Raw genomic sequence first — 27,268 nt, forward strand, 5'->3', positions numbered from 1 at the left:
GTATCTGAAAAAAAAAGGAAACATCACGTGATCCAAAAAAAAGGAAAATCACGTGATCCAAAAAAAGAAAAATCACGTGATCCAAAAAAAGAAAAATCACGTGATCCAAAAAAAGAAACATTCTATGTATCTGGAATGTGACCATACGTCCCGGGTGGCCCGGGATGGTCCAACACCCACTAGAAAACAAGGCCTGTACACGGTAACCCAAAAGTAGTTGTGACGTAGCATAGTTAGGCCGAAGAATTAAATGGGATGGTTGCCATCAGCCTACGATAAGCCATTAGTTATTCGAAAAAACGCGCCAAGTGATAAAAAGCTATTTTTCTTCAACGTATGTAGGCACGCTGTTTTCTCGCCAACAAAGCACGTTGCTTGGCTTCTACCTTGTATCTTCCACGTTGTTATTGTCAGACATGTGCGAAAACGAAGCTCTTAAAATCGTTCTTTTTTATTCGTTTCTGTGAATTTGAACACCTAAAAAAATTTAACAATCATGCCATATAAATGTTGTGTACCTTATTGTCGGGGAAACTATGTTAAAGGTCCCAAAGTATCAGTATTTTCATTCCCGGAGAATGCCATGTTGAGGAAGCGTTGGCTTTCAGCCATTCCAAGAAAAGACTTCGTTCCGACAGAGAATCACAAGGTAAGTGCATAACTAAAATTATTTTTGAATATTGGAATTACGTAATTGCCAGATTTTAGAAACAAATAATACATATTGCAGAATTTTCTTTTTTATTCCCGAAATTTGATACAAGTAACTGAAGCTAAAAATACTGATTTGAATAATCAATTTGCTAATGAACATTTGCTAACGAAAAATTTCTGATTTAAATCAGACCTAATGTTTGAAGCAATTTTGAATATAATTTTTTTTTAACATGTGTGATGTAATACCAGTAAAGTGAAGATTGGTTCATATTATTTACACATTAATATTTAAACAAATGTGATGGAGTTTTTTTTATTTTGGGGGGGGGGGGGGGCGCGAGATAAACAATTGGTAGAATTTGATGTCGTTGGTATGCCAAATGAGATTTTTAGTATGTTTTAAAGACAGATCTTCAGAGCTTAATAATATTGCCTATAATTTAAAAACTGAGAACTATAACTGTTATGAAAAATATTTGATACCCCCTATTACAAATACCACAACAGACAAAATGTCCAATGAGGTGGCTGACAAAAGCTGCCCTTAAAAAATATGGATGTTAAATATATATCACAAATACAGCAACCCAATAAGAGCAATTAAACACCAATAATTATGATAAAACATAAATATACTGCCCATAAAAAATTATGGTTGTCTCATTTTTTATTATGTATAGTTTCTTGATTAATACCCATATGTTTATCGCATTTCTTTTTAATATGTGACAGTTGTATTAGAATTCATGACCCCGAAGGAAAGGAAAGTTATTCTATTTATTCACAACACAGAGGAAAACGCCCTGCAAAGTTGAAATTTTCGATTCGACTCGAAATTTAGGAAAAATAAAATATTGAATTTTTTTTTTAAAATTTGGTTTTTTTGGAGCAAACAATTTTTGTCAAAGCTGACTATAGTGCTTCATTATCTTATCATGATCCTCATCAGGCATATTTATCGTATGATTTAATTGATATTTTAATGAATCCTTGTAAATCAGTAGATTGCCAAGTAAAATTCTCTTTTTCTTACACAGGTGTGTGAATTACATTTCAGTGAAAATGACATTAGAAGAGTCGCTCAACATTATGATCCAGCCTCTGGCAAGAAACTGGTCGTCAAGCTCTCACAACCTCGACCTTGTGAAGGAGCCGTACCATCAATATTTCCAGGATGCCCAAAGTATTTGTCATCGAACAAAAGCTGTCGAGAAGATCCTGATGCAAGAAGAACGAGGCTCGAAAATGATCATCTTCAAGAAGGCATAGCTCAAAGTGTCATTTCTGAAAATGACTATAAAAACAAAAACCACTTCAAATCTGTGGAAGACCTTCAAAAGCTATTGGAAAAGGTAAATGTTCCACAGGAATATGATGTTATTTTCAAAAACGATATGGCTTTGTTTGTACATCTGAGTGTATTTCCATGCCCTGCAGTTTCTTATTGTGTGACTATCGACCAAAATTCGAGTGTATCAGTGTATCATAATAACTTGGTACTCAATGATGTGAATGGCAAACAGTTTCCTCGAAAAATGGAAAATATTTTTGAAATAATTTCTCTTTTAAAAGAAGTTACCAAACTCATAGTTTGCCCGAAAGAGAGTTGTAAGTTTGATTCCATAATTAAGTTGGCAAAAAATGTTGTTGAAAATTTGAAGGGGTTGAAAGAAGAAAATGACTATGTTGTCGATTTCTTATTAGAACAGTTGTCATTAATCAATTCATCTTGCTCAACTCAACGACGTTATTCATCTTCATTGTTAATTTTTTGTTCATTGGTTTTTTCAATATCACCACATGCTTATCGCTTCATCAGAAATAGTGGATATTTTGTATTACCCCACCCATTCACTTTGAAAAGGTTATGCTCAAAATTCCAAACTGATCCCCACCATGAGCAGTTGCCAGACACATTTTTAAAATATGTGAAGGAAAAAATAACTTACTTGGATGATAAGGATAAATATGTCAATTTAATGATTGATGAAATCCATATAAAACCTTTCCTGGAATATAAAGGTGGGAGTATTATTGGATTTTCACACGATAGTGATAAAGTGGCAAACTCGGCCTTCACATTTATGGTGCAGAGTATAAGATCTAATTACAAAGATGTTGTACATATACTTCCGGTTTCAAAAATATCAGCTGAAATATTGAATGGGATAATATTGAAAGTAATAAAAGGGTTGGAAAGTGTTGGATTTCGCGTTATGTGTATTAGCACTGATAATAATGCTATTAATAAAAAATCCATCTCACTTTTAACATCTCCTCCACAGCTAAGCATTTGCTATCCGCACCCATGTGATGCTGAACGTCCCCTTTTTTTCATTATTGATTGTGTTCATATATTGAAATGCATGCGTAACAACTGGTTGAACCAGAAAACTCCTGGCATTTGCATGCATTATCCAAAGTTCTCATTCAATTGTTCAGATGGTGAATGTAACTGCAATGGAAGTTCCCTTAAGTATGCTTCATTTGCAGCTATTAGAAAATTGCATGACATGGAGTCAGATTCTAATGTTAAGCATGCACATACCCTCACTACAAAATCTTTATTTCCTTCAAACATAGAGAAGCAAAGTGTAAAATTAGCACTTCAGGTTATAAACCGGCATGTTGCTGCTGGGTTGAAAGTGGCAAGTGAAGCTTACGACATACAAAGTGCAAATGATACTGCAGATTTCATTGATATAATTTGTTCTTGGTGGGAAATTATGAATGTGAAAACATTATTTCTAGGCTCGCATAAACTTAATGAATTTCAAAAGCCACTGACCAATAAAGCTGGAGATACACGTTTGAAATTCTTAAATGATTTCCTACATTGGTTGGAATGTTGGGAGAGTAATTCTCAATGTGGTGGTTTTACCAAAGAAACACAACTTGCCTTGAAGCATTCTACCTATGCTATTACTGAAATGGCCAATTATTGTAATGATGAACTCGGTATGAGTTTTATTTTAACAGCTAAATTCCAGACTGATGCTCTGGAAGACCGTTTTGGTCGTTATCGTCAGCTGGCTGGTTCCCAATATCATGTGTCATTGACACAAGTATATGAAGTGGAAAAAAAACTAAGGCTACAGTCCCTTCTACCACTGACTTTGAAGTCCAGTACATATGGTGTCTGTAATGTGGGTATTGATGATGTTGATGAGGGGCAGAGTTGTGATCAAATAGAAAATGATGAGCCAAATGTAAGTAAAATACTTTCAAATGAAATTTCCATTTCATCTAATGACATGGAAGAATTAAAAATTTTCATTCCATCCCTTACATATATAGCAGGCTATTGTATCCATGCTGTGCTAAAAAAACTTCAATGTCTTGTTTGCAAAGAAGTGCTCTTGACCGAAAAGTTATTGGCCGAGCAAGATAAAGCTTTTGCTCTAATAAAAAATTTAGACCGAGGTGGTTTAAAATATCCTAATGATGTTATTATAACTATTGTTTACTATAATTATGTTGTTGTTTCGAAATTGTTAACAGTTTGTGAAACGGAATTTCTCAAAGTGAAAAATAAACGCAAAATTTGTTGCGATGTAACAATGCATATTTTAAGATCGTATGAAGTTGAGATACCAATGGATACATGTGACAGTGGTCATTCTGCAGATTTAATAGCAATTTCTATAATAAAACGAGCTACAAATGTATTTTTGAAAAATTACTGCAAAAAAGTAAATGATTCCATATCTTTAATGGCTCAGCGTAAAAGAAGAAAATTACAAACTTTTACAAAAATATAAAGGAATTTGATGGTTTGTGCGATACAACTGTTTATGAAATATAATATTTTTTAATTATAATTTTGTAAATAAAGTGTATATAATTTTGTAAATAAAGTGTATATAATTTTGTAAATAAAGTGTATATAATTTTGTAAATAAAGTGTATATAATTTTGTAAATAAAGTGTATATAATTTTGTAAATAAAGTGTATATAATTTTGTAAATAAAGTGTATATAATTTTGTAAATAAAGTGTATATAATTTTGTAAATAAAGTGTATATAATTTTGTAAATAAAGTGTATATAATTTTGTAAATAAAGTGTATATAATTTTGTAAATAAAGTGTATATAATTTTGTAAATAAAGTGTATATAATTTTGTAAATAAAGTGTATATAATTTTGTAAATAAAGTGTATATAATTTTGTAAATAAAGTGTATATAATTTTGTAAATAAAGTGTATATAATTTTGTAAATAAAGTGTATATAATTTTGTAAATAAAGTTTAATGAAAGTTATCTTGTTCTCCTTTACTGTTATTAAGAACCATTTTATTAGCTTTTGAATATTAAAATTCTTGCTTGTGTGTAATGAAAAACATTTGAAGGAAATTTTTAAATTATTGCTTAAATTGTTTGAGAAGACAATGTTTAAGCAGATAGTGTTTTCCCAATTCGTAAAATATATTTGAAAATATTAATTTAAAAAAAACTTCCACTTTCTGTTGATTTTTTTTTTCTCTGTAGGTGTGTGATGTGAAACTTGATTGAGAAAAAAAATATTCATATTTAAGTTATAAATTTATTTTCCTAAAACCCATTTTCAAGGAGGAAAAGGATAATTTCAATGGTTCTGTGAACCTAGACAAGTACAGGGAATTTTTTGTATTTTTGTCTGAACTGAAAAATGGGGGGAGGGGGGGGGTGATTAAAATAAAAAAATATAAATATATATAACCTAAATTCATCTAGTAAAACGTTAAGGCAGAAATATTTCATAGCACCAATTTTACTCGCGGAATAATAAATGAGTACGGTACATATATCAAGTCGATTCCACAGTGCGTAGCGCAAGCAGTCGCCTAAGTTTAGTGACGTCACGAGCTCGTGTTGCGGCCTTATTCTCTAGTAGGTGTTGGATGGTCCCGGTGTTTTCTGTTTTTTCTGACCGTCCCGACTTTTTGGCAAAAGTGTCCCTGTTTTTCCCGTATTTTACATGAAGCCTACTTGAATTTTTATTGTTTATTGAAGTCAAGGATTGAAATTATTTTTAACTCATAAATTATGCTATAATAATTACAACTGTAAATAAGAATATTAATCTCCCAAATTTGTCTTGATGAACTTTTTTTTTTTCGTGGTATTCATTTTAATTCACTGGAATTTGTAGGTAATTTCAACAATATTTGGCCACTTTGTTTGGTTTTGGCGTAATTTTTGGCGATAATTGGAACTGTCACGTATTTGGAATTTCAATTTCCCGTATTTCTTTTGAAAAAATATGGGCAGTATAGGCATTTGGTATAATCTGTTTCAAACAGGGGATGGCCCTCAAGCATAAAGCCCTGTATAATTGATGAAGAACTCACACCCGTGTTACAGAGATTTTTGAGAAAATTTTTTTTTTTTTGCGTGGCTTGAATTTCAGAAAGACGACTGGCATTCGGAGTTACTGATTTATCAATGCCACAATTGGTTTACAGTATCTAACGCAAAAAAGGTATTATTAGCTTACTTTTCAATGATCATTTATTATCCACGCTTTTAGTGTTATTTGTCACCTTTTCGTCAATTTTCTATCAGAGATGCCGCTGGACTCTAAATTTACCTGGGACCCAGGTTATTTGAAAAATCTGGGTCCTTTTCGAGTGAAAGTGTGTGTGTGTGGGGGTCCCTCTCAAAAATAATTTATCTTGAAGAAAATTATGCCCCCCCCCCCATAATTCACTGGTATCTATATGGATTTTCTTCCAGCATGCCCCAGGTCTTTGATAACCTGCTTATATTTCTTCGTTGAGACTGAGGGGTGGGTATCTGTGAATCAAGTAATTCATTTCTAAAAACGTGTTCTATCCAAAGGTTCATTTACTTTCATTGTTTGCTAGTAGGAAAAACTTCCAAAGAAGCTCATTAGCACTGAGAGTTTAACGTATGGAATTCTGCACATGTAATAAATCTAAAACAAATAAACAGCTGATCCTGCTTATAACGTTTCTCCCATTTAGAATGTTTTTCCACTTAGTGCAACTTATTTTCGTGGTCCTAACAATAAGTATGAAGAATAATCCCTTCCGTTTGATTTTACATTTCGTTTGAAAAAATCTTATCACTTTCAATATCTTCTGATTAAATTTAAAGCAAAATCAAATTTTTTTCTCACACTTATTTCCTGATTCCCTATGTGTGAGACACACACACACTCTCTCTCTCTCTCTTTCTCTCAGACACTTATTTTCTGATTCCCTATTCATACTTTAGCTTTCCTGGTAAAATGATTTTATTTTCTGTCCCTGATGGTCAACCGCTCTGATCTGTCGCCATTTAACTGCCACATATTTTCACACCTGAATATGGGAGCTATGTCAGATTTGTCTTGGAGAAACTTAACAGTGTACTTATGCGTGTGTGCCCAGCATTTAGCATGTTTTGTGTTCAGTAGGTGGTGTCATCTATCTAGCGTAGCAACTAGATACTACTTCAAACGGAGAAGTACATATTTTGGCACACCTGTGTAATGTAGAAGCAGCAGCAGTAATAAAGGGTGAATTTGGTGTTCCCCCACTCTAGTCCAGAGCCCAGGACACTAGGCCCGCCTGTCCCTCTCCTCTCCCAGTTGCAGCTCTGCATCTATCCTCCAAACTGGTAATGTGTGCAATTGAAGTTTAATGTATGCATATTTGTGTTGTAAGTCTGTGTGATTGCCATGGTAACCAGAAGTTTTTTCAAAGGAATAGCCAACTCAAAATTTGAAATCTTGAGAAAATCACATTTTTAGATGATTACCATTCCCAATCGCAAGTTCCAAACACGGATTTTCACCAAAAGCAAAATTTTGGGGGGAAGTTTTAAGGGACCTTTCCCTTTCTCCCCTCCTTACCCGGAGGTCAAAAATTAAAAATATTTTTGTAGAGAATTAAAAAAGAATTTCTTTTATACTATCTGTGAAGAATTAGATTCTTGTGCCCCTCCAAAAAAGCTGATTTTGCTTACACACCCGTGATTTTAGCAATGTGAAACGGTGACTACTGCATAGCAGCTAGATGACAAAACTGGATATTCAAGGTCGAGCTTTTACAGATTCGGTTTTTTTCCACGATATTGGGAAAGTTTTACAATTTGAACGCCCGTTCCAATCCTTTCCGATTTAAAAAAATATGTATTCGCAATATTGTAGGAACAAGGCGAATTCACGCCATATAGACGCAGTCTTTGAATGCCGACCGATAACTGCGAAAGTATCGTAATTTCCAGTATGTAACCGGTAGGAGAAAATCCGCAGGGTAATAAAAAAAAAAAATCCGAAATTTTAAACTTCTGTACACAGCCTCTCATTCAGGGAGAATGAACCAGATATCCCTCTTCTTAAGGCTCGTTTACACATGGTAAGTGATTAAGTTGGTAATTAAATTTTAAGTGCCAAGTACGATACAATGTATGCAGGCGATATTCTTCAACAACCCGCGTGTATATCAATACAGTACAGTGTACAAAGTAGTAAAGCCAGTTTGTCCAGGTCGCACGATCATGATACACGGTAGAAAGGGAAAAAAAGTTGGGAGGTTTTCTCTCTACTTTTTTCATAGAACTAGGAAAGGACGCGTGAACAAAATTTTTATGCATCCTTTTTCGAAATTCCGGGTATTTGACACTTTATAACGCATCAATGGCATCTTTGTCTATGGGCTGGTTGTCAACAAACTCTTTCTGCAGTGTCTTCTTTGTGCAGACTTTTTTCCTTGCCCCCTCATCATGAAAGGGTTTTTTTATGTAAATATTTTATATATTTTTGCGAGGGCTCCATAGCCGGAGATAGACTTGGAAGTCTGGGGGGGGGGCAAGATGATGTCGATTTGTATATACATTAGATCAGTGGACTCAACCTTTGACACTGGGCCCCCTCCCCGTATCTCTGCCCATGGAGGGTTCCCTATTCACGTTTCTCGGGAAGTCGCCAAGGTTGTAACTGATGTTGTGGACGCCGTAAAAAAACAAACAAAAATGCCAGAATAAGAAACAACAAGCATAATAATAAATATCACTTTCTGGACTAAAACTATAAAAAGACTAACTGGAACACTATAAAAGATAAGGCCTATAAATAGACTAATAAGGCCGAGATTACACTGCAAAAGTTTTGTAAAAGGGCTTTTATGAAACTTGAAAAATACAACCAATAAGCTGATCGATTACATTTGAGCAAATGCAACTGATCTGTTTATTGGTTGTATTTTCCAAGTTTTATAAAAGCATGTTTACACAACTTTTATAGTGTAATCTCGACCCCTGCTGTTCCATTGCAAAGACCATAATGTCAGGATGAAATGAAAATTGGCATAAAAAGATGTTGCATTCTCCAGTGAAATTGCTTTTGGGTTGGGTGCTGATAAAGTGCATGACCCCCCCCCCCATATCCTGGAACAGGGACCCCCTAAGCTGTGTTCTTTAGGGGGACCCCTCTATAGTGAATTTATAGTGCGAAAAACAGAAAATTGACTAGAATGACCCAGGCACAGAGGCTGAAGCTCCGTCAGTCCCACCCTCATGGGCTGGCCATGATAAAGTGACAGCTTTGCTGTAAGCTTTTGTACACAATACAGTGGATCCCGCTTAGAACATTTTCCCACTTAGTACAACTTATTTTCGTGGTGCCAACTTTTATTATTAATACTCACTGTGATTTCTCGTTTAAAGTGTTTTCCTGCAAAAAAGTAGGGTAAAAAATGACTACTAAACTACATGTGTACCTCGCCTATATTCCTTTGCGAACTTCTAATGAATTGGTGGGTACAAAATGACTGTTGAATGACGTGTACTAAATCACACATTTTCGCTCACGACCCTCTAATAATCCTCCTTCCTCAGTTCAAAAAAATATGGGGGGGGGTGCTGTACTGTCTTGAGGACACATCTCCTTGCAAAATCTCTATTCAGAGGCGACATTGTTAGACTGATTGGACAGAAAAATATTAATGGTACATCTGGAAAAAATGCAGTTCGGAATCTTTTAGTAAAATAGTTGAGCAACATTAATTAATCCAAGGAGACCAAACCAGATATTAGTTAGAATCCCAAACCTCACAAAAACATTTTATGCAAAAGTTTAATTTGCCTAGCCCCTAAACAATATAGTTTACCAGTAAATCTACAAAACATTCAAAATGAGTATACTTTTAAAACATCTTTGAAAAAGTTGGTACTCTCAATATCTGTATAGAAAATTGCTACTGAACCTGGGAATTAATTCACTGCCTGCTATGCATACGTAAGCATTTGTACCAGGAACACTGTGTATGATTTTTTTCTCTCATTTTCTTTCTTTGCATGCATATATACAGTCGGCTCCCGTATTCGCGGGGGTTACGTTCCGGGGATGACCGCGAATACGGAAATCCACGAATAACCGAAACCATAGTTTTTTCTTGCATATCTCGTTTATTAAACATCTGAAAAAGAGTAGGATGACGCGTAGAGGTAGAAAAGAATGTAAAAGAGGGTGCAGCAATTGTTGGTGATGTTTTCTGAAAGAAGGTTGTGATTTTTCTGTTTGCCGTTTCTTCTCTTCATATCATCAACTATATTAGAGTATGTTGACAAGGCTTCCTCTACTAATTTTTCTACATGTGAAGAACGTAAAATAGAGGGATCTATGTTATGAAAATAATCTATTGTTGATTTGAACTTGCGAAACCCTTCCGCTATGTTACTTGTGGTGAACTTGTCTTCTACTTCTTTATCTTGATCTTCATCTCGTACCACTTCAGTTTCAGAACCAGTCAGTTGCATTAATTCCTCCTCGGTCAATCTATTATCAAAAGAAATTTGAATAGCAAGTATTCATTAGCAATGTACCTCCTGACTTCAGGAACGAAACACAGTTTTAAACCAATCCAGGAAAAAAGTTTTCATATTCTAAGCCTTTTTATTGTTTGTCCAAAATATTGGGAGTTTTGGCTTATTCTTTCCTTCAATGCTTACGGATTCGCAGATTTGAGCATGATGGTGGGTTTTATCGTGCTACCCATATACACATTTGCGCAAAACAACATAGTAAGTCCATCTCTACTTCCCTTAAAACCAGGAGCTCGCTTTTCTTCTCTTGCTTAATTTCTTTGCGGCATTTTTCTTCCAAAATAGTGCAGTTTTGTCAGCGTTAAACACCTGCTGAGGTGCATAACCCTTCTCTTCAATAAATTTTCTATAAAGTCTACAAAGGAAATTTTCTAGCTGCCTCCTTGTTGGCAGAGGCTTGATTGCCAGTGATTTTTACTTTGCGTGATCCGAATCGTTTCTTAAACCCATGAAACCAATCTTTACTTGTAAAAATTCTGATAAAATAGACGTTTCACTAGCCCTTTTCTTATGAAAGAGTTACATTTTTTGCCTTTTGTGTTAAAATATTACAATTAATTGGAATACTTCTTTGTATCAGTCTTGTACCCACAAAAACAGCATTTTCTGTACAAGAAACATGGATCCCTTAGGTGCTGCAAAGTTTTGACTGCCATGAGTGCAGCTACAGCTATGGCTGAACGAATTTCCGTTTCCTTTTTCTTGATATATCTCACCGTAAATTCGTTGATTCCGTAATGGCGGACCAGAGCAGGTATTGACTTACTTTCGCCAAGCATGGTCAATGTATCCAATTTTGCTCATGAAGTTTTCACTTTTATTTACCTTTTCAAAGCATTATCAATAGCAATAGAAGAATGAGCCATCCTATACAAGGTGTTTTGTTTACAACTCTAATTTTCTAAACAAAACACGTGAATAACGATTGCTGAGTGTTGTCAAAAAAAAATTTCAATAAAAGAAAAAAAACCATGAATACGGAAACTGTGAATACGGGGGGGGGGGACTGTATATACACTGAATAGCCAAAAAAACTGTTAAAACCTCCATAATATCGTGTAGGGCCCCCGCGAGCCCGCAGAAGTGCCGCAACACGATGTGACATGGACTCAACTAATGTCTGAAGTAGTGCTGGAGGTAATTGACACCATGAATCCTGCAGGGCTGTCCATAAATCCGTAGGAGTAAGGGGGGTGGAGATCTCTTCTGAACAGCACGTTGCAAGGCATCCCAGATATGTTCAATAATGTTCATGTGTGGGGATTTAGGTGGCCAGCGGAAGTGTCTAAAGTCAGAAGAGTGTTCCTGGAGCCACTTGGTAGCAATTTTGGACGTGTGGGGTATCGCGTTGTTCTGTTGAAATTGTCCAAGTCCGTCGGAATGCCCAATAGACATGAATGGGTGCAGGTGATCAGACAGGATGCTTACGTACCTGCCACCTGTCAGAGTTGTATCTAGACGTATCAGGGGGCACACGCCCCATACCATCACAGAGCCTCCACCAGCTTGAACAGTCCCCTGTTGACATGTAGGGTTTATGGATTCATGAGGTTGTCTCCATACCCGTACACGTCCATCATCTCGAAGCAATTGGAACCGAGACTCGTCAGACCAGGCAATGTGTTTCCAGTCCTCAACAGTCCAATGTCGGTGTTGTCGGGCCCAGGCGAGGCGTAAAGCTTTGTGTCGTGCAGTCATCAAGGGTACACGAGTGGGCCTTCGGCTCCGAAAGCCCATATCGATGATGTTTCGTTGAATGGTTCGCACGCTGACACTTGTTGATGGCCCAGCATTGAAATCTGCAGCAATTTGCGGAAGGGTTGGACGTCTGTCACGTTTAATGATTCTTGTCAGTCGTCGTTGGTGCCGTTCGTGCATGATATTTTTCCGGCCGCAGCGATGTCGTAGATTTAACTTTTTACCGGATCCCCGATATTCACGGTACACTCGTGAAATGGTCGTACGTGAAAATCCAAATTTCATCGCTACCTCGGAGATGCTATGTCCCATCTCTCGTGCGCCGACTAAAACACCACGTGCAAACTCACTTAAATCTCGATAACCTGCCATTGTAGCAGCAGTAACCGATCTAACAACTATGCCAGACACTTGTTGTGTTATATAGGCGTTGCCGAACGCAGCACGGTACTCTGATTGGTTCCATATCTCATTATTTGCATACGCATGCCCGTACCAGTTTTTTTGGCTCTTCAGTTTATGTGTGTATGTATATATATGTTATGGTAAAAGCTGACATTTATTAACTTTCATGAAAATTTCTAAAAAGCTGGCATTTAGTAACTTTCATGAAAATTAGTAAAAATGTGAATTTTCTAATTTTCATAAATTTGATAGCTTGTCATTTATTAATCACAACGATCCTGATGCTAATTAAGATCATAATTAGTCATTCAAATCGTGAAAATCGATAAAAATGCAAATTTTCTAATTTTTATAAATTTTAAAGCTTGTCATTTATCAATCAACGATCTTGGTGCTAATTAAGATCATAATGAATTATTCATTCAAATCGTGAAAATCGATAAAAATGCAAATTTTTTAATTTTTATAAATTTGAAAGCTTGTCATTTATTAATTATAATGATCTTGATGCTAATTAAGATAATAATTAACTAATTGGTCATTAAAATTCATTAAAATTAGTAAAATTGCAATTCCTATAATTTTCATAAATTTTAAAGCTTGTCATTTATAACTCATTATGATCCCGATGCTGATTGAAATCATAATTAACTAATTATTCATTCAAATTCATGAATTTTTCTAATTTCCCGCACGCCATCAAGTGCACATGTTTCAGATATTTCAATTATAATTGGCAGTGAACTGTAATTATAGCTCATTTTGGGCTTTTTTCACCTTGGCAACAACCAAAACCAATCGGAAAATTTTGGAAAATGTGGTATTATACAGTTGTGATATCAATCGTAATTACTGTAATTTACACATTCTGAAAATGTGATTGATTTTCTTGGCAAATTCATTGAATTTAATTTATAGTCATTTTGCCAGCTAACTAGCCAAAAATCTTATTCCCATTAATTCTATTTTAATGAATTTCCAATCAAATTTGGTTCAAAGAATTATTCTCTAAATATCATTGTCATTTCTTAAACAGCGTGGGTTCCAAGCGCAATGGGTAGGAGTTGTTCCATTTTATTTTCTGCAATTTTTGGAACTGATAGAAATCCTGTGTGATAAAAAAAAAAAGTCAGCTGGATTCAATATCAAAACCACTTGTCTGAACTAACCTGTATGAATACCTTTTTACTCCTTTTTTACAAAAAAGGAAGCAGACAGTGTTATCTACTGCACAGAAAGTTTTGAAGCTCTTTTAAAGTGTGCTTTCTTCTAGATATTTTGAAAAGCCTCATATGAGTCATCTTATTAGCATTGCCCCCTTTGTGCAGTGGCTCGAGCTTATCCGCCGTCCGGGACCGTCGTGAGACAGTTTAGTTTTATCCGAGGATAATGTTACTTTCTGCTATCCGTACAAAGTTTTTTTTAACAGCTGGCTGATACGAAGATATATGTATTTAGGGAAAAAAAAATTTCTTCCGCCTTTACGGGGAATCGAACCCACGTCTTTTCACTTTCTGGGTGAACGCCCTGGACCACGAGACTACAAAGGCAACGACTATCTCAATCTTTCCTTGGAGCTCATGTGCACTGAATGGGGCCGTACATGGACTGTCCGACCTAACTCGGGCCAAAGCTTGCAATTGCTGACCCTGCGACCAGATGGTGACTTATCCGAGGATGATGTCACTCTCCACTATCCATAAGAAGGTTTTTTAATAGCTGGCTAATGCTAAGATAAATCCAGCAGAGAAAATTCAACTGGTCTTGCTGGGAATTGAACCAACTTCCTCTCACTTGCTGGGTGAGCACACTAGACTACAAAGTCACAGAATCCTCTTTCCTTGCAGCTCATATGCACTGAATGCAACCGTACACGGACAGCTAGACCAAACATGGACTGCTGTCAAAACTTTTGTACGAGTGACATAATTTTCAGATAAATTTCCATCTGGTGGCAGTATCAGAAATTGTGAGCTTTGGCCTGACTTAGGTCTGGCTGTTCATGTATGACCGCATTCAGCACACACAAGCTCTAAGCAAAGATGATTCATTGGCTTTGTGGTCTAGTACGCTCACCCGGGAAGTGAGAGGATGTGGGTCCCCGCAAGGGAACTTGAATTTGCTTTCCTGGATTTATCTTCCAGCTGTGAAAACCCTCGTAGTAATAATAGCGGCGAGAGACATCTTCGGGTATAACAAAAGCATTTGCAAGTAGGAAAATAAAGGCGTTAGCGGGAGGGGGAAACACCAAAACCATTCAAGTGCTTCAGGGTCTTCAAACATCTTAATCCGGCCCTATTAAAGCTTTTACACACGCCCAGCTAGATGCTGTTTTTTTAATCTCCTCTTTCCTTCCTAGAAATGGGTAAACTTGAATTCTGTTTAGGACATTTTTGCAGCGGAACTGGGAGGTATGAGTAGGGCGACCATTTGTCCTGTATTTCCTAGGACATTACCATATCTTCACGTAACTTTTGCTAGAGGTGTAAAATTATCGAGAAAAATCTTTCGGAGAATATTCTTGAGAATGTACTTGAATATTCTCAAGAATATTCTCCGAAAGATTTTTCTGATTCGAATATTCATGAATATTCTCTGGTAGGACTATTATTATAAATAACTTGAGAATATTCTTATAAGTTCTTGATGAGAATATTCTCCAGTTATTTATAATATAGTTACATATAATATCCTTGAGAATATTCTCTGGAAGGTCTACTTTCATAAATTACTGGGGAATATTCTTATAGAAAATAAGAATTATTCTGAAGTTATTAATGAAAAAAAGTCCTTCCAGAGAATATTCTCGAATATTGTCCTCGATGAGAATATTCTTCAGTTAACGAAATCTCTCCCGAGAGTATTATCAAGAATATATGTAAAATAATATGTATTATAATAAATAATCTTGATAAATAACTTGAGAATAATTATTTTCGATAAGAATATTCTCTAGTAATTTATAATAGTAGTCCTTTGAGAGAATATTCTCAAGATATATTTGTATATATATGTATATATATATCCCCGTCTCTCTTCCTGTCAAGAAAATAGGAATATTGATGTTTGTAGACCATAATATTAAAGTTTGAAAGCAAGAAAATTAAACCAATTGGGCTGAATTGCACAACTTTTAAAGAAATAAGAGTGATACATAATTTAATTATATATATATGTGCATTGAAGAGAACAACAGTTCTGTATCTTAGAATGAAGGTGACTACATAAGAATAGCTTTCTTTATCAAACTACTTTGGTTTAATTTCTTTTGTTGTGAACTTATTTCTGAAAATTTATTTAATTTTAAAATACTTTTTTTAAGGTTTCAATCTAAATGTTTCTAAAATCTTTATAACTAAACTTTTAAAACATCATGACCTGGAGAATACTCGAGAATATTACATCTCGAACTAAAAGTTGTTATTGGGGGGTTATTATACAAAAATTGTTTTGTTGTAAATGTTTCAGGCAATGAAAACTGATTTATATTTCACAATATAAATGAAATTAATAAAAAAATTTAAATTATTTAAAAGAAAAATGAATATTTCGATTCATATATCGATTATTCTCCAATTTTTACATCTATATATTCTCCTTCTCTGGATAATATTCTCCAGAGAATATTCTCGCCTCACATCTCTAACTTTTGCTATGCCGACTTTTTTGTAAAAATGTTCCGGTTTTTTCAATGAAGCCCCCAAAGCGGAATGTTTAGTACTGTTCTGCGACGAGCCCACGGCTGTCTGGAAATGTTCTGTGGTAAAAATCCCCATACATGTAATAGTGTTTTTTGCACTTTTTCTAAAAATTCTTCCAAATTGTTCTGCGACTTATGTCGCAGATTTCGGCATATTCTGCTTTGGGGAATGAAGCCAACTTTAATTTTTAGTCTTTATTGGAATCAATGACTGAAATTACTGTATTTTCAACTAATAAATTATGATGTGAGGTGAGATAATTAGAGATGTGAGGTGAGAATATTCTCCTAGATGTAAAAATTTGAGAATAATCGAGAATATTCATTTTTCTTTTAAATAATTTAAATTTTTTTATTAATTTTGTTTATATTGTGAAACATAAATCAGTTTTCATTGCCTGAAACATTTACAACAAAACAATTATTGTATAATCACCCCCCAATAACAACTTTTAGTTCAAGATGTTATATTCTCGAATATTCTCCAGGTTATGAGAGGTTTTAAAAGTTTGGTTATAAAGATTTTAGAAACATTTAGATTAAAACCTTAAAAAATTATTTTAAAATTAGATAAATTTTCAGAAATAAATTCACAACGAAAGAAATTAAATTGAAGTTGATTGATAAAGGAAGCAATTATTATACAATCACCTTCATTCTAAGAAGATACAGAACTGTTGTTTTTTCAATGCACATACTTAAATTTTTTATCACTCACATTTCTTTAAAAGTTGTGTAATTCAGCCATGTTGGTTTAATTTTATTGCTTTCAAACTTTAATATTGTGGTCTACAAACATCAATATACCCATCTTTTTGACAGGAAGAGACAGGGCAGAGAATATTCTCTCAAACAACTATTATAAATTACTACAGAATATTCTTATGAAAAATAATTATTATGCAAAAATAATTACTATTCTCAAGTTATTTATCAAGATTATTTATTATAATACATATTATTTTACATATATTCTTGATAATACTCTCTGGAAAGATTTCGTTAACTGAAGAATATTCTCATCGAGCACAATATTCGAGAATATTCTCTGGAAGGACTATTTTATTAATAACTTCAGAATAATTCTTATTTTCTATAAAAATATTCCCCAGTAATTTATGAAAGTATACCTTCCAGAGAATATTCTCAAGGATATTATATGTAACTATATATATTATAAATAACAGGAGAATATTCTCATCAAGAACCAAGTTATTTATAATATTGGTCCTAGCAGAGGAATATTCTCGAGAATTTTACATCTCTAATGATAATAACGACTATAAATAAGAAAATTCATCTCACATATTTGTCATCATTTTATCATAACCTTTTAGCATTCAGTAAAAGAGTTTGCAAAGATGTCAGTTTTCATTTTGGCAAGCCACTCAGAGATATAACAAATTTTTTTGATTTCATCAATAACTGCTTCCATAACGATAGCTTGTCTATGGATTTGAAATAATACCAAACAAGCATAATACTTCTTTCGTTCTTAACTTCACATTCGCGCGAATCTAATTTTTCCATAACGAACAATATAAAAAATAAAAGCTTATCACAGGTGGAATTCCCTCAATGAATACTCTCGAATGCCCTCTTTCCTTCATCAAAGGTTTTTTTCCAAGCATTTCCATAAATTCTGTAACTATAAGATTTTTCGTTGGCGGGCCACAGCAAAAAGCTTTGAAGGTCACATGTGGCCAGTGGGCCATGTGTTGAATGCTACTTGGCTAAAGCCTTTGAAGAAACGTGAAAGAAAAAATAAATGACTGGACAGCATAAGTGAGCGTAAACATTCCAAAAGTGACTGTTGGGGCCCAGGAACCATTGTTGCCTGACGATTTTTTGCCCATTTCGGGCATTTGCCCAGCTCTGACAAACTTTTAAAGTAGCCTACGGTTCAATCCCGGTCCTGTTTGGTATACGTGAAAAATTTGGTGACGATCGGCTTCTGGCACAACTCACTAGGTAGTAAATTGCACATGGCGATAGATCTGAGTTGTGCTTGGTTTAAAAAAAAATTATAAGTGAGCACATACAAGTATTTGTCTCAATATTAGAAATGATTCGCTTTACTCTCTACCAACCACACCATAGAAGTTTCACACCACACAAAGAAGATTAAGTTGTTTTCAAGAAATTATTCATGCGGTACTTCAGAGATTTCAGGAGCTGATACAGATTACCGATCAAAACCAGCTACAGCAGCATGCTACAAGACTGATGGAAGTAATAAACATTAACTGCAGGACTATCTTAGATTGTAAAAACAACCCACTCACACCCTAAAGGTATCAAATGGTAGACGGAGGAGCTCAGACAACAAAGAAAGGCAAGTGCGGGACATCGAGAGAAAACTAAACCGTATGAAGAGGACTGGACAGGATATCCGTGACACTACGGCCTCCTTGAGCACTTTTCAAACGAGCAGTAATGCAAACCAAATCCAGCTGGAATAGGCTCTGCACGCAAGCTATTACTTATACAAAGATTCTCCTATTATGTTGAGCGGGATGGCTTCCTTCATCTTCTTCAATTTGGTTTGTATAAGTCGCTCAACGGATGATGCTCTTCATCATCTAATGCACCATATTTACTCTCACAGCCGTTATCTCCCCGATATTAAGAGAGCTTTCAATTGTGTGCGTCATGAGGTAATTAATAGCTGATAACCTTCAAAGGATGTCTATTCCTCTTCAGCTAAGAAATATTTTTTGTATGACATTTTCTCGGTACGCACCATAACTTTTAACACAAGTACAGCACCAGCATCCAAGATGCAGGTTTCAGGTTGCCCCCCAGGGCTCATGTAGTGGACCCGCTTTTTGGAATACTGCATTCGAGTCATTACTTCGACTCCAGTGGCCCCCGGGGGTCACAGCATAAGCCTTTGCGGATGACTACCTTTTCTTGGTGTCTGCTAAGGAACCCACTGAAATTACAGCCCCTGCCAACGCTGTAGTGACACAGATCTCCGAATGGTTACAACAAAATGATCTGCAAAAGGAACAATCCAAATCATCATTTCTCTGGCAAAACAAGAGGAAAAAGAGTCCCACTATCAAAATTAACCGGGAATGAATTAAGTTTGCCGAAAAAGGTCTCAAAATTTTAGGAATATGGTTTGCCAACAAGTTAATTTTTTTAGCACGCGCACATTACTTACTTAAAAAAACGACCAATATGCTGGATCATTTTAGGCGAGTATTGGGTGCAGGGTGGGGATACTATCGTTATCTGAACACCCTCTACACTACAGAACTGTACTGTATCGACAGATTACCCTTGGGGCTCCCATCTCGTTTTCTTCTCCAGTCTGCTCTGCTCCTGGCAAATGTCAGATGAACCTGTTTCAAAGACAAGTTCTAATTTATATCACGCGTGCATATCTAACCATGGCCACCACGGTTTTACAGATTGCTACTGTCGACCTCCCCCCTGAGTCTGGCTATAAAATCTTTCCATATTTATAAAAATTCACAATTTTATTAATTTTTACGAGTTTGAATGACTAATTAGTTAATTATGATTTAATTAGCATCAAGATCGTTGTGATTAATAAATGGCAAGCTTTCAAATTTATGAAAATTATAAAATTCTCATTTTTACCAATTTTCATGAATTTGAATGACTAATTAGATAATTATGGTCTTAATTAGCATCAAGATTGTTGTGATTGTTAAATGACAGCTTTTAAATTTATGAAAATTAGTTGATTCACAATTTTAATTTTCAAGAATTTGAATGACTAATTAGTTAATTATGATTTAGTTATCACCAAGATCGTTGAGATTAATAAATGACGAGCTTTCAAATTTATGAAAATTATAAAATTTACATTTTTACTAATTTTCATGAAAGTTACTAAATGTCAGCTTTTACCAACTCGACTTAGGTTTTACCACTCTTCGGGCTTTTACTGTAACATATATATATATATATTTTTTGATTTCTCTTAAAATAAGCGCCTCGATGACAAAGTATTTACACTAGGATCTGAAACTTCTGTTCGCCACCCTATGTATTACGAAATTTGAACTACCATATATACTCGTGTATAAGCAGAGTTTTTTTGTTGAAAAATTCGTTCCTCAAGGGGGGGGGGGGTCGGCTTATACTCGGGTCAGTTTTTGATGAGAAAATATCGAGCCCCGCATTATTGGTATGGGATATGTTCAAACCCCACATAACCGGTAATGTCAAAGCTAAGGCAAAGAAATCGAAAACATCATTGGCTTTGATTTCAGGTGGGCTAACGTCGTTTGCACAGCCTTTAGATGTGAGCATCAACAAGCCTCTCAAAGACTATTTGAGGAATTTGTGGATTGAATGGATGAGTTCCGATGATCAAGAAACTACAAACAGGGGTGCCTTAAAGAAACCTGGCATTGACCTAGTGTGCCAATAAGTACATGAGGCGTGGAATTCTGTTTCCGCTGATCCTTCAAAAAGTGTTGCATCAGCAATGCGATGGGCGGAACTGAAGATTATATCCTCTTTGAAAATGACAATAGCAATGACAGGCCAGATGAGGATAAAAACGAAGATGCCGCACTCTGTGAGGATCTGATGAATTACGATGAGTTTGGAGATTCAGAAGAAACTTTTTAAAAAGTTTGAATCATTTTCTGTTATAAATTTCCGCAAGCTATTCATTTTCTATGAAAATATAAGAATTTTTTTTCTCTAAAATGCACAGATTTTTTTGGGGTCGGCTTATACGCGGGTTTTCAATTTATTGCGGTTTTGGTGGTCCTGAAGGGGGGGGGTCGGCTTATACGCGAGTATATACGGTAATTTTTCCCCCTTTTTATACTGTATTTTTTTCTTGATTCACTCTACCTTAATATTCAATCGGACTATACTTTGTATTATACATGTTTCATGTTTGTGTATAATTTGTAATTTTTTGGTTTATTTGCTTTTTTTTGTTTTTTTGTCTTAAATAATAACTTTTTGTAAGTGCCAACGTGGTCCATGCGATCCCTGGTGTTTCGAACACTTGACGATGTGTAATTATGTCATAAACAAATAAATAATTATTAAAAAAATTTCAGGACATTCAACACAATGTTTAGCAATTTAGCACTCGTTATTTGGCAACATTGGCGATTTAACACTCGTTATTTGGCAAAATTGACATATTAACACTCATAATCCGGCGGACTGGCTCTTTTATTTGACATGGTGATGATCGACCATAGTAATTTATGTTGCTTGCAGTGGCAACTTTTTTCTTTTCTCTTTTGAAAACTGAAATTGCGGTGGATTGATGAGAAACACTGGACTAGAGTAAACCATCTTCAGCTGCACGATCAAAGATATGATCAAGGTTTCACGATGAAAATCCTGATGAGGGACGGATAATTTGAATAAAGAGCTGCGTTTACCACAATCCGATTTTCGGGGACAAACTCGAGAGCAGGAACTTGCCAGGAAAATCCAATACACATCTAAATTCAATTTCAATGCTCCAAATTTTGCAGATGACTGAAAATACTTTTTCAAATTTTTCATTTTTTTTTTTTTCATAAAATTAATACCCTTAGAATTTTGGAGAGGAGTGAAATTGTTCTTCAACATTATTTTCTCAGATAATTCTAAGTGCGACTATGGAAGATGGGAGGAAGTGGTGGTGCTGAAGTACGAAGGAATAAAACATGCTCTCTGGAAAAGAATCGTTTCGTTGCACGCGAAAACAAAACTTTTTTTGTGCCCTTTTCCGAATTTAATACGCTGAGCGCATCATTGTACATACTATAGAGGAGAAATTATCTTCCTCTAAAGCTGGGATTACAAGTTTATTACAAGTTATTACAAGATTATAAAAGTTTTTTAAGAGCTTTTTTAAAATTTGAAAAATTCAAGCAATAAGATTATCAGTTGCATTTGCACAAATGTAATCTACGAGCTTTATTGGTTGAATTTTTTAATGAAAGTTTTATGAAAGTGGTTTTATCAAACTTTTATAGTGTAATCCTGGCCTAAGGTACATACAAGGCAGGTATAAAAGTATTTCGAGGAGTTTCCAGGTACACACAAAAAAAAATACCTATTTGACGCAGAAAAATACGAAAATACAATAGGCGCAAAGTTCCCACTACTGGTAGTAGCATCATTTTCTGCCAGGAATGATAGTTGGAACTTAGCTAACTTCTTTATTTCAATTTCATTGTAATTTTTTTCGACAGCACAACAATCTTTTCCCATTTTTCTCAGCATACCGGGTGTGGCCACTGTAGTCCGACCAATCAGGTGCCGTGATCGCTCACGCCTTGTTTTCTTTTTCCTCATCATCAACCTTAAATCGGATACACACTACTATGACGTGACGTGTAACCACGTGACGTCAGATGGCATGGGATCATATCAGACATTATGCGGTGTGCACGCTGGTGTGATGCATTAAGACTGAAACGCATTACGATGTTGAATTTGTGAAATCTTATTCGTGGAAATTCACAATGTCTCTAACATGACGTGAAATCACGCCACGTGGGTTTAGTGTGTTTCAGCCTTTACACCATCAGTCGAAGTGTAGCCGTTGTGTGCTTTGGTCATGAATTTACTATTGTTTTGAGAACTTCTATTTTGATTTTTCTCAAAATGAAGATTTATTGACAAAGGCCGGGATTACACTATAAAAGTTTTCGAAAATTTCTTTCATAAAACTTAAATGCAATTTTCAAGTTCTGTAAAGTACTTTTTATCAAACTTTTATAGTGTAATTCTGGCTGTACACTACTTGAACCTGTCCATGCGGAACTCACGTTAGATAATTAATTAGGCCTATATGGTACAGCTTTTTCGATGTGAGCTGAACATAAGACGGCCATCTGCCCCCATTTTACTATATTTTTGTTTATAGTCGAAGGTTTGAGAGAGACCCAAAGTGATAAAAAAATCAGTCAAACAACTACACACACTCCCTTCTCCTCTCTCTCACAATCCACATACTCTAAAATTCGCGTCTGCTTGCGGTGACCACTGACATGTAACGTCTGTTGAACTGATAGAAGTGACAGCTTTCGGGTTGATAACCAACCCAACTTGGTACCGGAGAGAGTTCGTTTGGTGCTATGCAGTAGACCTTTCTTTTTTAGCCATCCTTGGCAGAGGCCCTGTTAGCTCTCCATTAACTAAAATCATAGAAGCTGGAAGCTGGGGACTGTAGCTATATGAGACCCCCTCAAATAAATTTTATGAGGAGGCTGAGCCCCCCCCCCTTCCCCCAATAATTAATGTACAATGCAATGCACCATTTTGCCTCTTTCGCGTATGGGGTTGATATGTACGGGAAGAAAAATGTTTTTTACATGTTGGCACCTCTGTCCAAAATGTATTGTTTGATAATTTGCATATAAAAAAAAAAATACCAATGTATAGTTTTACATAATGTGTAATATACATGCAATGATGAGAGGTTAAAAAACAGTTATATTAGATAAAAAATAATGCAGAAATAAGATAATTGGGTACTATCGTAGCAAGCGTTATAATGAGCATCGACTGTTTCTCAATATACTCAGTATAGTGTCGAATACTATATATATTAGGGTAATTGGATAAACCTGTTATTATGCATACTTACCAACTGCCTTGGTGAGGTTGATAAATTTGTCACTTTTACGGGTGAATAAGTATAACATCCAAGCATCATTGGTGAATTTGGTATAAATACTAAAAAACAATTATCACTTTTATAGGAGATTATGCATAATGACCAAGGGCTGTTGGCAATTTGATGAATACTTGGAATATATCACCTTTTCCTGTGATTATGCACAGGCCATCTTAAGAGCATCATGGGCCCCCGGGTCTAGTTTTTCGGAGATCCTACTTGGCAAAATTCTATAAAATTTTAACCGGATCTCATTTTTGTGAGCCCCTCTTCTCTTGAGGTGCTCGGGTGAGCCCATGCAGCCCGTTAAGACGGCACTGATTATGCATAATACCCTAGTGTAGTTGGGGAATTTTTGTAAATGTGAAAAAAATTCCAAATTAGTCAAGTATGTCTGATGAATATAGTCGGACCCCGATATAATAACAAATTTTACGATTGTACCCCGATGTGATGATAATAAATTTTATTATTGTACTCTGATATGATGATACAATACATGGTGAATTGTTATGCATATCATATAGTACGTTTTATCATGTTTATTAACGACATGACGTATGGTTATTATGCATAATCTCCAGTATAAGCTACAATTTGATTAGTTATTAAATTTTTCAATGATGCTTGGGTACTATGCATAATCACTGGTAAAAGTGATAAATTTAGGGCAGTTTATCAAACTCACCAAGACGATTAGTTAAGTCCATAATAACCGCATATATAAAATTTACCGTAATTTATGTTTATTTATCTGTTTATATGTTATATGTTTATTTATCTCGTATTCAGATGATTATTTAATTTTACAATTTCAAACACTAAATAAATAATTTGTTTACTTGCCTGAAACTTCAAGTTTTTCTCCGATCTCGCCCCAAGCCTCTCTTCGTGCATTTTGATTTCTGTATTCTTGGTGGGTAGGGTCATAGAGCAGCGAATTTGACCGAACGTGTTCGATCAGTTGCTCTTCGATCATCAACACACGAACAAAAAACAAAATAAATGAAAACCCGGAAAAAAATTTAAATAAATCAAAACGCAAACAAAAAGCAAAATTGATCAAAACACGAACGCAGCAAAAAGAACGAGGAAAACAAATATAGCGTCTTCACATGCCATCACACTACTGACGAAAATCTGAATGATTAGATTTTTTTGTGACACGTAATAAGACGTGTTATTCACACGTCACTCCAGCATAGTGTGAACGTACCTACAGAAAGCTCATTGGTGGAACTTTACATTACACGCATTAACTTGGGGTAACATGTCACGTCAGCGTAGTGTGTATCCGCCTTTAGGCCCCTTTCACGCGGATGTGGATCTGCATACCCTTTCACACGAGCACTAAAGATGCGGAACACCCGCATCTTCAGTTTGAAATCCATGCATAAAAATTATTTTTTCCAATTTTTTTAATTATTTTTCTCCATCCCTAATTCAGAGTGCCCATAGGCAGCTTAGAGCCATTTTTTGGTGGTTTAATCTAGAGCCCCATAGAATATGAGTATAAAGATGTCTTCATTCTGATTCTCACAAGTAGTCGATGGAAGAAAATGTCTTGAAATATTTTCAAAAGATTTTGAAAAAGAAATGTGATTCGGAAAAATATGAAAGAAAAATTCCAAAAACATCCAATGATGTTCCAAAAAAAAAAATTCGAGATATCAAAGACTTTGCAAGTAGAGAAAAATTGGAAGGGTAGAGACTTTCAAAATGTCTGTGCTTAGATATATTCACATCACAATTCTGTCTTAGGCCGGTATTACACTATAAAAGTTCTTTGTCAAAGATCATTTAAAAAATAAGTTTGACAAAAAAGTTTTAATAGTGTAATGGGCAACTTTGATAAAAAACGCTCTCTATCAAAGTTTCTTTTACCAAAGTCAGCCTCCTCATCCAATATTTGAAAAAAGATTAATGTTGATGCTTTCTATGCTGCAGTTTTAATTGCTCAAGTTTATATACCATGTACTTTGCGAGTTGATAAAGTAATTAAAAATTAGTGGTAGGTATCAATTGGATATCTAAGTTTTTGTCTCGATGAACTGAATTAGTTCATACGATTTGAAGGGTATAAAAAGATATAAGAATGATTTCAAGTAAACTTAAATAATGGAAGAAAAATATTTTTTTTACTGCCATCACATACTAAAGTCAGTGGGAGCTACAAAGACTTTAATTCCGTACGTGAATGTCAGAGATTTTAATTTCTCTAGCTGAATGAAAAAAACAAACAAACGCATTTGGGTGGTTATCGGTTATAACGAATTTAATTCCGTCCTGTTGAACCTGCAATACAATAATAAAATGTTGAAAATATCGTTATAACGAATGGGCATATTTATATCTATAGGATATGAGGGGTTATCTTCAAGTAATACATCGCCAATCGTGGGGAAGAGGGGGTTCGCATTTGCTGACTTTCAATGACAAAGGTGGGGGGGGGGGTGTTCAAATGATGATTGTGTGTGAGCAATAGAGGTAGGAAAATATGACACTAAGTTATATGTTGGGCTGGTATATATGAAATATTAGTATATATATTTGGTTGGTAGATATGAAATGATAAATACTGTACTTTCGGAAATTATATATGTAAATTGGAAGGCCTTTTACTAAGTGCTGCCTTACCACATGGGCCCACCCGGACACGGCCCGGGGGCCTCAAGAGAAAAGGAGCCTCATAAAAATGAAATGTGGTTGGAATTTCCGAGAATTCACCACGTAGGGCCTCAGAAAAATCATTTGGCCCGGGGGCCCACGATGCTCTTAAGACGGCCCTGCTTATACTTCTGGTACTTTTGCAATCAGGTAGTGGAGCCCCAGAACATCACTCGGCCTGGGGGCCTGCCTCATGATCCTCTTAAGTAACAAATATTCAATCATTACACTTCACTCACAATTTGAAGTATAGATGGCAGCACTGAATTATCAAGCACAACACTAGCTACACACTCAGACTGTTGGGTGCATTCACTTTGTTCCAGACTCTGCCACGAAGCTGGGCTGGAAGAGATCTCGGCAACGGGATAAGTCTGGTGGCAGAGCCCTCGCATTCATTCATTCAGATGGCTATCTCTAGCTATAGATAACGCTGGTTCTGTTCATTCCCAGAACCACTCGAAGAAGGATCGACATAACTACAGGTTTGTGTCAGAGGTCCTCAGTCTTTGTAAACCATGCACCTGGTCATCGGCCGACGTTGGTTTTCAACTTCGAGCTGTGAATGTGAGTAGAGCTCACGTTAAAAGTTTCGCCAATGAGAGCAACAGGCCTACAACAATTCAAATATTCAGTCTCACTACGCTTCATTCCCAATTTAAAATATTGATGTCAGCACTGCAATATCAGGCACAACACCTTGT

General features: G+C 35.4%; 2 protein-coding genes across 5 annotated transcripts in view; both read left to right on the plus strand.

The window, feature by feature from the left end:
- The first annotated feature begins 206 nt into the window (after positions 1-206).
- LOC149078245 (uncharacterized) lies at positions 207-4,432 on the plus strand. Its single transcript, XM_089241857.1, has 2 exons — positions 207-649; positions 1,695-4,432. Exons 1-2 carry the CDS (start codon positions 497-499, stop codon positions 4,416-4,418), a joined length of 2,877 nt encoding a protein of 958 aa, XP_089097983.1. The 5' UTR covers positions 207-496; the 3' UTR covers positions 4,419-4,432.
- A 1,550-nt stretch (positions 4,433-5,982) lies between these two features.
- LOC149078246 (ankyrin repeat domain-containing protein 49-like) overlaps positions 5,983-27,268 on the plus strand; it is a 107,463-nt gene continuing 86,177 nt past the window's right edge. For 2 of the 4 annotated variants that reach the window (XM_089241858.1, XM_089241860.1), the window contains exon 1: positions 5,983-6,121. The gene's annotated coding sequence lies outside the window, so the exon portion shown is untranslated. The remainder of the gene's footprint in view (positions 6,122-27,268) is intronic. The other 2 variants (XM_089241861.1, XM_089241859.1) reach the window with 2 other exon arrangements.

The sequence above is a fragment of the Pholcus phalangioides genome, unplaced genomic scaffold, assembly GCF_987345545.1.
Source record: "Pholcus phalangioides strain wild (caught in Gottingen) unplaced genomic scaffold, Ppha-v1.0 ptg000014l_1, whole genome shotgun sequence".
NCBI classification, from domain to species: domain Eukaryota; kingdom Metazoa; phylum Arthropoda; class Arachnida; order Araneae; family Pholcidae; genus Pholcus; species Pholcus phalangioides.

What these genes read in the sequence shown, in the direction of transcription:
- LOC149078245 (XM_089241857.1), top strand. Translation starts at nt 497, where the DNA reads ATGCCATATAAATGTTGTGTACCTTATTGTCGGGGAAACTATGTTAAA. An exon ending in TTCCGACAGAGAATCACAAG is followed by an intron (nt 650 to 1,694) that starts GTAAGTGCATAA and finishes TTTCTTACACAG; the next exon opens with GTGTGTGAATTACATTTCAG.